Below are 11,642 nucleotides of genomic sequence, written 5' to 3'. Positions count from 1 at the left end.
GCCTTCAGGGCTGCACGCACGTGGGCTGCGCCGGGTGTGCGCTGGTGCCCGTGGACGCTGTGCCGGTGTGTACCCGCCTGTGCTCATGTGTATGTGTGTGCCCTTGTCAGTGCGCGTATGTCGGTGTGTGTTTGTGCACCCCCGTCTGCACGTCCACGCGTGCGTGCTTGTGAGCGCGCGTCTGTGTGTACAGGCATGTGTACGCTGGTCCATGCCAGAGTCCTGGTGGTTGCGTGTGTACCCTTGTGTGTGTGCGCGCAGGACAAGGAGCGAGAGGGCCAGTGGAGCTTTGCCTAGTGGGAGCGGCTTCTGGTAAGCGTGGAAGAGGGTCCAGGCTTAGCTCTTTCCAACCCAACAGCCTCTTGAAAAGGCTTCTTGGTTTCCTTTCCCTGCAATGGAATTGGGATTCTGGCCGTTACGCAGACCTGCTGTCTCTCGCGTGTTTCTTGCAAAGGTAAAGGGCATTTTAGCTCTTCAATAATGTGGGGGATGCGCTGGGATGTAGGAATCCTTACAGGTTCCCTGGGGACCGCATGGATTCCAGCGGCGCTCTGCGGTCCACAGGACGGCCCTTCACGGTGTTTGAATTAAACAGAGCCGTCCTGGTTGGCTCCCGCTAGGTTCAGCGCCCTTTCCCTAAGTCTAACAATCAGGAATTTATTGCATTTGTTTTTCTGAAACTTTTGTAAGGCTCTGTGGAGTGAAAAACTGTTAAAATTTCAGCTAGTTACTTGAGGTGTACTGCGTTCCCTCTTAAAGTTTAGTGGTCAAACGCTGCTGCCTGGAAGTGTGGGAACAATATGTGCTGGATGTGGAGGGTGTCCCTCTTGCCCCAGATACTGGCTCCCTGTGGGCTGGGAAATATCCCCGAGGCCCGGAAGTGTTCCTGGCTGTTTAATATCAGAGTAAAGCTGGGCTGGGAATGTGTTTTTCATCAGTGCCTGCCTCTCTAGAATGCCTCTGAAGGTTTCCCAGGTGCCTGAATGCCCACCTAAATCCTTTTACTACGGTGGAGCTGAATATTTCCTGAAAGGAAAACATAGCAGGGATTGTGCTGATGCAGCTTTGCACTTTTGCGTGTGTAACCATTTTGCCAGGCGACCTTTAGCCGGGAGAACCTATCCGAGAGGTCCCTGCGGTTTTGCATTTCGGCAGAGTGGAGCATTCATGTGGAGCACCTCCCTGTTCAATTTTGCAGAGATTTTTCTTTCTGAAAAGAGACCTCACAATCAAGACCAGCACTAATTACTGTGTCCCCCTCAGGGAGTCCTTGTGGAACCAGCAGCCTGCTTTCTACCCTTCCAACATTTTGTTCCTAACAATTAAGTGCAATTTAGATTCCTGAACTGAGCCTGCTAAATACTTCAGCATTGCTGCCTCCTCTCCCCCTTTGGGAGAAATGAAAGCACAGTATCAGGTGAAAACAAGGGCAGTCTAATCCCGTCTGGTCTCATTTCACAATAGAGATGTTATGTACAGATGAAGCGTGAGCAGATGTTATTACACTATCTTAAATGAACTCCTCAGGGATCCAGCAATTCAAATGGCTGAGCCCTCGCAGCAGCGCTTCTGCTGTTTCCCTCTTTAAGTTTTCTAGCTGTGGACCAGTGGGCAAGAAAGCTGCAGAAAACAGTGCCTCTTTCTCCCTGGTTGGAATAAAGGTGTTTGTAAGGAATAAAAGGTCACAGTATCTTTCCTTGGCCCACAGACTGTGGCTAATTCATTTGGTCAACAAATATTAATTGAGGGTCCATGGTCCACTGTCTGCCAGGCGCTGGGCAGGGCCCTAAGAGGACAAAGGGGAAAGAGCCTGGTGTCCTGCATCTAGGAAATTGCAATCTAGCACAGGAGAGAAGGCGTATACACAAATAACTGCAGTATGAGTGAAAAGTATGTACCAGCTGCTGCATTGCAATAGAGAGATGTGTTTGTTAAGTGTTTGAATGCTACTCTTGTCTGAGCATGAGACTGGGGCTTGAGGCATATGGGGCCTGAGTCCCATATGCCACATCCCTTGCCTGTGTGGTGCTGCATCTTGGTTTTGCATCTCACCATTGCGGTTTGTAGACTAGTGGTGATTACGGTAATGACACAGAAGCACTTGGCTAGTGTTACCAACTGCATAATTAGCAGCATCATTATCCTTCTTTTGCAGAGCATTGAACACACAACCTCTGTTATCAGAAAGGATGCAATCTCTTTGAAAAAACCAGATACCGACATAGTAACAACTACATAATAACAGTGCCTTAAATGTATGTAGATACTTATAGAATAGTCTGTTATATACAGTGGTGGTTCTGTCTTGGCCGCAAATTGGAATCACGGGATGGAGTTGGGGTTGGGGGGGTTTGACAGCATTCCAGTGTTCTGATTCAACCTCCAGGTAATCTGATTTAATTGGTCTTGGGTGGAGACTGGGTCAGCTGTTTCAAAAACTGCCCCAGTGATTCCTATGAACTGATAGATGGTATAGCATTTGGTCATTTATAATAGCTGTTAAGAGACAGGAGGGGGAGGATATCTTTTCTATCTAAGAGAGGTTGTGACTTGTCCTGGGCCACGGAGCCTGTAGTGTAGGTATCAGAACCTATGTGAAGGTTTCTGCTTGGTTCAGGACACTGTCCTTTACTTTCCTTTTTTTTTTTTTTTTGAGACAGAGTCTCACTCTGTCAACCCAGGCTGGAATGCAATGGCATAATCTCAGCTCACTGCAGTCCCCGCCTCCCCAGTTCAAGCGATTCTCCTGCCTCAGCCTCCCAAGTAGCTGGGATTACAGGTGCCTGCCACCACGTCTGGCTAATTTTTGTATTTTTAGTAGAGACGGGATTTTGCCGTGTTGGCCAGATTGGTCTTAAACTCCTGAGCTCAGGTGATCCATCCGCCCGCCTCGGCCTCCCAAAGTGCTAGGATTACAGGCATGAGCCACCACACCTGGCCATGAAGTTTTTTATTAGGTGATTGTATTAGTCCATTTTCATGCTGCTAATGAAGACATACCCGAGACTGGGCAATTTATACAGGAAAAAGGGCTTAATGGACTCAGTTCCACGTGCTGGGAAGGCCTTACAATCATTTTGGAAGGTGAAAGGCACATCTCACATGGCAGCAGGCAAAGAGAGAGAGCTTGTGCAGAGAAACTCCCCCTTATAAAACCATCAGATCTCATGAGAATTATTCATTATCAGGAGAACACCACAGGAAAGACCTGCCCCCATGATTCAGTTACCTCCCACTGGGTCCCTCCCATACCACATGGGAATTCAAGATGAGATTTGGGTGGGGACATAGTTAAACCATATCAGTGATTACATGTTTAGGATTGTTAATGTGTTCTTGATGAATCAATCCTTTTATTATTATGAGAGGACTTTCTGTATCCTTGGTAATGTTCTTTGATCTGTAGCCTATTTTGTCTAATATAGCCACTCCAACTTCCCTTTGATTAAAGTCAGCAAGGGTACCTCTCTTTTCTAGCCTTGGTCTTAAAAAAAAAAAATGCCCTGGTGTGGGGGCTCACGCCTGTAATCCCAGCACTTTGGGAGGCTGAGGTAGGCGGATCATGAGGTCAGGAGTTTGAGACCAGCCTCACCAACATGGTGAAACCCTGTCTCTACTAAAAATACAAGAATTAGCCGGGCATGGTGGCAGGCACCTGTAATCCCAGCTACTTGGGAGGCTGAGGCAGGAGAACTGCTTGAACCTGGGAGGCAGAGGTTGCAGTGAGCCGAGATTGAGCCACTGCACTCCAGCATGGGCAACAGAGCAAGACTCTGTCTCAAAAAAAAAAAAAAAAAAAAATATATATATATATATATATATAAAAATCTGACAACTTTTGTTGACTTATAATTGAGATATTTAGACTATTTACATAAATATGATTACTAATATGGTAATGTTTGAATCTGTCATCCTGCTACTTGTTTTCTGTTTCTCCTACCTATTATTTGTTCTGCTTTTCTTTTATTTCCTTTTGCCATTTGGATTAATTGAATACTTTTTATTATTTCATTTTATCTCTCTTGTTTGCTTATTACCTATAATTCATGATTTTAGTGGTTGCTCTAGGGTTTATACTATACCTCTGTAACATCATAGGCTACCTTCAAGTGATACTATATCCACTTCATGAATACCACGAGAGCCTTATAATAGTGTTATGGGATCTTTGGGGTGTCCATTTTCTGCCTGGAAACCTCTGTGGCCAGTGGCGTCTTTGCCTGAGTTCTTGTCCTGTGTCCAGGAATAATGAGGTATGCAGACAGGGGAAGGGTGAAGAAGATGAAGATAAGTTTTATTAAGTGTTAAACAGCTTAGAGGAGACCCACAGTGTCCTCCTCTCTGTAGGCAGGTCATCCCGGCCTCTGCTGCTCTCAGCAGAGAGGAGGCCCTGGAGAGGGTAGTTCCTCTCTGCAGCTGGAAGTCCCAATATCTCTGCAGATCTCTGAAGCTCTCAGCAGAGAGGTTAGCTTCTCTGTGCAGCTGGTCTCTTGTGGTCTCCCCATTCTCTCTGTCCTCTCTCTTGCTCTGGCTGAACCCGGAAAAGCCCTTGGAGGAGAGGAAGTGCCTGCTGATTGGTCCATGAGTGGCCATGGGCGGGCTGCAAGAGGCACCATGAGTCCCCATTCCAGTCTGTGGGACCTGCAGCCCGTCCCCAGCCTACAGGCCCTCCCTGGCCTGAAGGTGAGGCCTTACTGAGGACCCACCCCCTCTGCCCAGGACTTTGCCTCCTGCTGCCATTCAGGGCCCTGGAACTCCTCCCCAATCCCGCTCTGAGATCAGAGGTGGGGGGCCAGGAGAGGAGACAAGCCAGGCAGCCAGAACAGACACTCCTGAGCCAGCAGGGATGGGAGGGGGGCTTCCCATGCCCCCAAGGGTGCAGGCCTTAGAGATGCCTGGGTCCTGTGCCTGGGAGGGTGGCTACAGCTGCCTGCACTCAGGGAGCTCCTGCTTGTCGCTGGTTCCTGCCTGCTTGGTGGAGTGGGAGGCCCAGGTCTGCAGCACTGGATGGCAGCTGCAACTGTACCCCAGGCGGGGGGCAGATTCTGCCTACTCCTGGCCCCATCCTAGAGCACAGGGAAGCTTGTATCTACAGCTGCAGTTTGGGCTGCTGCAGTGGCACCCAGGGAGTTCCCACGCCAACTCCCATCTCTCTCTCCATGACAGTGCAGCCCCAGCCACGCCTCCCTGCTGCAGCCAGCGTGATGGTAGCAACCGCTGTCATCGGTAGTATATTTCCTTTTCTTCTTTCCTGAACTTTGTGCCATTTCATCAGAAAATGTACTTTTACGTATGTCATATGTCACATTACACGATTGTTTAAACAGTTAATTATGTTTTGATGAGCTTTAAATAGTAAGAAAAACTCATATGTTTACCTGTGTAATTAGCATTTCTGGTGCTCTTCATTTGTGGGTGTAAAGCCATAATTCCATCTGCCATGTCCTTTTTGCCCAAGCACTGTCTTTAATATGTCGTATGTGTCAGCTGGCATTTTTTTTTTTTTTGGCTTTATTTGTGTATCTTTTTGTGTTTTTTTTTTTTTTATTACATATTTTAAGAAGTTGTTGGTTCACTTTTATTTTTAAGAGCTATTTTTGTTGGGTACAGAATTCTAGATTGACAGGTTTTCTTTCAGTATTTTGTTTTATTTTATTTTTATTTTTATTTTTAACTTTTAGGTTTAGGGTGCATGTGCGGGTTTATTATATGGGTAAGTTGTGTGTGGGGGTTTGGTGTACAGGTTATTTCCTCCCTCAGGTAATAAGCATAGTACTCGATGGAGGTGGTTTTTCAGTCTTCACCCTCCTCCCACCCTCCACCCTCAAGTAGGCCTTGGTGTCTATTCTCTTCTTTGTGTCCATCTTTCGGTGTTTTCTATTACACTGCTGTCTTCTCACTTACATTTTTTAGAACAATGAGAAATCTGCTATCCTAATGGTTGGTCCCCTGCATGTAACGTGTCTTTTGGCCCCGTGGTTGTTTCTAAGGTTTTTCTCTTTGTTACTGGGTTTAAGCAATTTGATTATTGTATGCCTTATGCCTTGGGGTGGTTCCTGTCACATTTCTTGTGCTAGACATATATATAGACATATATCTATCTATCTATATATAGACATATATATCTATATATAGACATATATATCTATATAGAGAGACATATATCTATATATAGACATATATCTATATATAGAGACATATATATGTCTCTATATATAGACACACATATATATATATTTTTTTGAGATAGAGTTTCGCTCTTGTTGCCCAGGCTAGAGTGCAATGGTGCGATCTCGGCTCACTGCAACCTCCACCTCCTGGGTTCAAGCGATTCTCCTGCCTTAGCCTCCCGAGTAGCTGGAATTACAGGTGCCACCACTATGCCCGGCTAACTTTTTGTATTTTTAGTAGACACCATGCCTGGCTGATTTTTTGTATTTTTAGTAGACCGTGTTGGTCAGGCTGGTCTGGAACCCCTGACCTCAGGTGATCCAGCTGCCTCTGCCTCCCAAAGTGCTCAGATTACAGGTGTGAGCCACCGGGCTTGGCCAAGAAATTTCTTGAGTTTCTTGGATCTGTGGGTTTATAATTTTCCTCCTGGTTTGAAAACGTTTCAGCCATTGTTTTTTCAAATATCCCCGCTTCCCTGCCCTTCTCCGTCGAAGTGCCCATTACACGTATGTTATGTTGTTCAAAGTTCTGCCACAGCTTACTGATGCTTGTTTATTTATTTATTTAGGTTGTCTCATCTCTGTGTGTTTATGTTGGGAGGTTTGTATGTGATGTCTTCAAGTTCATTCACCTGTGCTTCTGCAGGATCTAATCTGCCAGTAATCTCATCTAGTGTATCTTGCATCTCATATTCTTACGTTTTCTTTGATTTGGATCTTTTTATGTTTTTCAGGTCTCCACTTAACTTTGTAGCATACAGAATAGTTATAAGAGCCCTTTTAACATCCTTGCCCGCTAATTCCAACATCTCTGTCAGTTCTGGGGCAGTTTCAGTGGATTGATTTTTTTTTTTTTTCTTATTGTCAGCCATGTTTTCCTGTCTCTGAGTGCCTGATAATTTTAGACTAGATAGTAGACACTGAGAACCTTACCTTTGGGCTAGGTATTTTTGTGCTGGATATTATTTGTATTCCTGCAGGTATTCTTGAGCTTTGTTCTGGGTTGCAGTTAAATTACTTGGGAAGAGTTTGATTCTTTTTGATGGTGGTTTTCTGATAGGGTAGGTAAGACAGGAGGAGTATTTAGTCCAGAGCTAATTATTTCCCCCAGTCTAGAGTTAATTATTCCTCTCTAGTGGGCAAGATCCTTTGTTTTCTATGAAATCCTCCGTGAGTTTTGAGGTTTCCTGGTCTATCAAATACGCACTCTTTCCAGCTCTGTGTGAGCACTGGACACTGTTTCTTCTGATCCTGTCTGGTGGTTCTTTCCCCAGCTTAGGTAGCGTACACATACACGCGCACACACACAGACACGTGTGTGTGTTTGGACTCATCAGTACTCAACTGAAGACTTGAAAGGGACCCTCTGCAGGCAGGTGGGTCTTCAGAGCTCCTTGCAGTTCTCTGTTCTGTGGTACTCTGTCTAGCAAACTCTTGCTGCCTGCTTCTCCCTGGACTCTTAGTGCCTTCTCCCCAACCCAGGCAGTACTCTGGGCTCAACCCGGTGTCTCTCCTCCTTAGCCACGTCCTGGAAACTCACTCAGGGCAGCAATCTAGGGGCCGTTGTGGAGTTTGCTTTGTTCTTTCTTGTCTTTGAGGTATCACCATTCTCCATTTTCTGTGTAGTGCCTTAAAGACATCTTTTCATGTATTTTCTACAATTTTTGGTTATTGCAAGTGAGGATAAATCCAGTTCCTGGTGCTACATCAAATCAAAAGAAGAAGTTTGTAGATGGAGTCTCGTTCTATCACCCAGGCTGTAGTGCAGTGGCACAATCTTGGCTCACTGCAACCTCCGCTTCCCAGAATTCAAGTGATTCTCCTGCCCCAGCCTCCTGAGTAGCTGGGACTACAGGCACGTACCACCATGACCAGCTAATTTTTGTATTTTTAGTAGAGATGGGGTTTCACCATATTGGCCAGGCTGGTCTCGAACCCCTGACCTCAGGTGATCAACCCGCCTCAGCCTCCCAAAGTGCTGGGGTTACAGGTGTGAGCCACCATGCCCGGCCGTATAGATTTTTTTTTTTTTTTTTTTTTAAGCTGGAGTCTCACTGTGTCATCCAGGCTGGAGTGCAGTGGTGCGATCTCAGGTCACTACAAGCTCCGCCTCTTGGGTTCACGCCATTCTCCTGCCTCAGCCTCCCAAGTAGCTGGGACTACAGGCGCCCACCACCACACCTGGCTAATTTTTTGTATTTTTAGTAGAGGCTGGGTTTGACCGTGTTAGCCAGGATGTTCTAGATCTCCTGACCTCGTGATCTGCCTGCCTCGGCCTCCCAAAGTGCTGGGATTACAGGCCTGAGCCACTGTGCCTGGCCGATATTTTTTTTTAAAAAAATAAAAATGCTATCACTAGCTTAACATTATTTTACCATATCTTCAACACTATATTACTAGCATTTTTCCAGGATTGCGTCTTTATTAACATACATATTTTCAACTTTTTCTTATAAGTCTTTAGACAGTAAAATGTAAAAATCTTAGGCGTGCAGCTTAATGACTTTAAATACGGGTACCCCTATGTAACCATCACCCAGAGTGGGAATTCAAACACTTTCTCCACCCAGAAAGCCTCCTCATGCCCTTTGTAGACACTGCACACACCCCTCGAGGTAACCATTATTACTTCTATTAAGGTAGACTCCCTGCTTGTGAACAGTCTGTAAATTGGGTCAATCACTGTGTACTCCTGCACCTGGCGTCTCTCAGTTAGGGTAATGCTTTTGATGTTCATCCATGTTGTTACACTGGTAGTGGTTTGTGCTTGTATATTCCTGAACAGTATTCCATTGTATGGATATACCATAGTTATTTTTATCTGTTCTTATGATGGGCATTTGGGTTATATAAAGCTGTTATGACCATTCTTTCTCTTGTGGACATAGGCTTTTATTTCTCTTTAGTGTAAATAAGAATGGAATTGCTGAGTCATAGGATAGGTGTATGTTTAAGTTTATAAGAAATTGTCAAACTGTTTTCTAAAGTAGTTGTACCATTTATTCCACATTCTAAATACCATTTTGTCTTTTCAAAGAAATTTAATTATTCCAGTGGGTGAGTAATGGCTTCAGTGAATCCATATGGATATTAGGTTCTGATAGAATACACGGTCACATATCAGCAAATAGGTATGATTGGTGCTTGCCTCTAAAAGCAAATTGAATTCTTATAAGGTTATCATATAGTGGTGAGCCTTGGCTGTATAAACATGAATAGGTAGCTGAGTGGTTAATTTTCCCAAGTGCTAATGATTGTAATTGTGTTTGAGAAAGAACCACACGTGTGTCACAGGCTGGACTGTCTCTTCTTCTGCAGAAGAGCTCAGAGAGGCTCAACAGCTTCGTAGTGATTCTGGAACACCTTTGAACCAGGAAAGCCAGTTGACTTCCTCATAACATAATTGTGCTGTTTTGCTAATTAATTTTTCCAGAATAAAAAAAAAAGGGTTGAGAGTCTAGAAGTGTGTGTGGATTACTTGGTCCCAGAAGTGGGTGGCTCTGTGGCTCAAGTCTGGAAGGGAGTGCATTTTCACGTGGTGATGTTGGTTGATGTACTGTTTCTAGGTACTCCATGTGGGGTTGAGTTAGGTGAGAGTGAACATCCGTCTAGGACTCTGGAACTGGGAATGCTAACAGGGTATCCATGGGTCGTCTTGGGACCCGAGACACCGAGATGGTTTCTTATTCTCTGTTCGCTTGGTGAAGTTCCTGTTTTTGCTCTTTACAAATTCCACTAGATTTATTATCTCCCGAAAAAGAAAAGAAAAAAGAAACAAACTATGAGATGAAACGTTGACAATGTCTTCCTTTACTTTTTCAGCCAGAAGAATTAACTTCAAGTCTGCACACTTTTAAGAACAAGGCCTTTAAAAAATCCAAAGTTTGTGGAGTTTGCAAACAAATTATTGACGGTCAAGGTATTTCATGCCGAGGTAAGTCTGTGTTTATGATTCTCTTGCTGATTAATCCAAAGCAAAACAAACAAAAAACAAAACCAAAACTTTTTTTCCGGAGTTTCCGAAAGTTAGATCATGGAATTCCCCTTCTTAGCTTATGTGTCCCCCTCCCCCTATCCCCTTACTTAGCAGGGGCCAACCGTATTTACACAGATATGTGCTCATGAGGACATTTTTACAGAAAGAGCAGAGTTCCCCGATGGGAGAGGAGGCAGCAGTTTGTAAATTAATAATTTATTCTCGGGTCTGCTCTGAAGTGTCAATAACTCAGGTTATTTAGTTTGACTTTCAGATCTCTTACTCAAGTTTGCAAATGAAATTTTTCTGTTTTTAGAATTTGGGTTCATTTTGGTATGGTCCCTTTCAGATTCTGTCATTAAACTAAGCCACCAGCTTTGGTACTTGATATTTAGACATCAAGTAATGAATGGAACTTGCCAATTCTTTTTTGTGACTGTGCATTAATAAATCTAGTAAGAGACGTGCGACTGCAATGAATGTGAGAATGGTGGGGGGCAGGGACTGCTGGGGGGACCAATGGCGTACACCACACAGAGGGAGTCACTAGGAGGACGAGGCCCTTGGAGAGTGCTGGGGCTGCTCTTTGGGGTCATTTCATCTGCAGGGTTGGAGATTTCCTCTAGAAAATGTGCAGAGTCTCAGCCTGTAGGCTTCTGTGCTGTTGGGACCTCCCCCTCAGTGCCTTCCTCCCTGCAGACCCCCAGCAGGTGGTCCCTGATGACCTTTTTAGAGTAGGGTGCCTATGGTGGAAAGATGCATGCAGTCAAACCTTAATGGGTTGAGGATGTGACCAGGGGCCTCTAAGGGGCTCTTGGGATTCTTTTACAGTTCAAAGGCCTGAGCCTACATGAGAAGACTCGGGTGCCCCTCCTATGATTCGGCCCCTTGGAGAAGTCAGTGCTGAAGAATGTGTTGGATGAGTGCTGGGTACCTGCCACCCTGGTGTCTAAGTAGAAGCCAAAGACCAGGGAGCCATCTGTGTAATTCATCTAGATCTGCATCCAAGGCAGAGAACAGGAGCTATAGTGTACTCTGAGCCAACTGATATGACATCCTGTGATTCAAAACTTTTTTTTTTTTTTTTTTTGAGACAGGGTCTCACTCTGTCATCCAGGTGGGAGTGCAGTGACTTGATCAGGGCTCACTGCAGCCTTGACCTCCTGGGCCCCAGCCATCCTCCCACCTCACCCTGTCCAGTAGCTGGACTGTAGGCGTGCACCACATGCCCAGCTAATTTTCTTACTTTTTTAGAGACAGAGTCTCATTATGTTGTCCAGGCTGGTTTTGAACTTTTGGCCTCAAGTGATTCTCCTGCCTTAGCCTCCCAAAGTGCTGGGATTACAGGTGTGAGCCACTGTGTTTTAAGCCCATATTTGCAAATGGCACTGCACTGGGTGATATCTTGGTCATCTCTGAATGCTGTGGCCTGTCACTGGCCATTCCCCTGCATAACTTGTCCAGTTCAGGAGGGCCATGTCAGCCAAATGTGG

General features: G+C 45.2%; 1 protein-coding gene across 1 annotated transcript in view; it reads left to right on the top strand.

The window, feature by feature from the left end:
- The window catches only part of TNS3 (tensin 3), a 330,636-nt gene that overhangs the window by 54,737 nt on the left and 264,257 nt on the right, over positions 1–11,642 (top strand). Inside the window, exon 3 of the mRNA XM_011996485.1 lies at positions 9,996–10,107. Within this exon, the coding sequence (XP_011851875.1) occupies positions 9,996–10,107 (112 nt within the window). The remainder of the gene's footprint in view (positions 1–9,995; positions 10,108–11,642) is intronic.

This window comes from Mandrillus leucophaeus, unplaced genomic scaffold, assembly GCF_000951045.1.
Source record: "Mandrillus leucophaeus isolate KB7577 unplaced genomic scaffold, Mleu.le_1.0 Scaffold517, whole genome shotgun sequence".
In the NCBI taxonomy this organism is placed as follows: Eukaryota; Metazoa; Chordata; class Mammalia; order Primates; family Cercopithecidae; genus Mandrillus; species Mandrillus leucophaeus.
The sequence above is the reverse complement of the archived record's forward strand: the minus strand, read 5'-3'. Positions and strand labels throughout refer to the sequence as shown.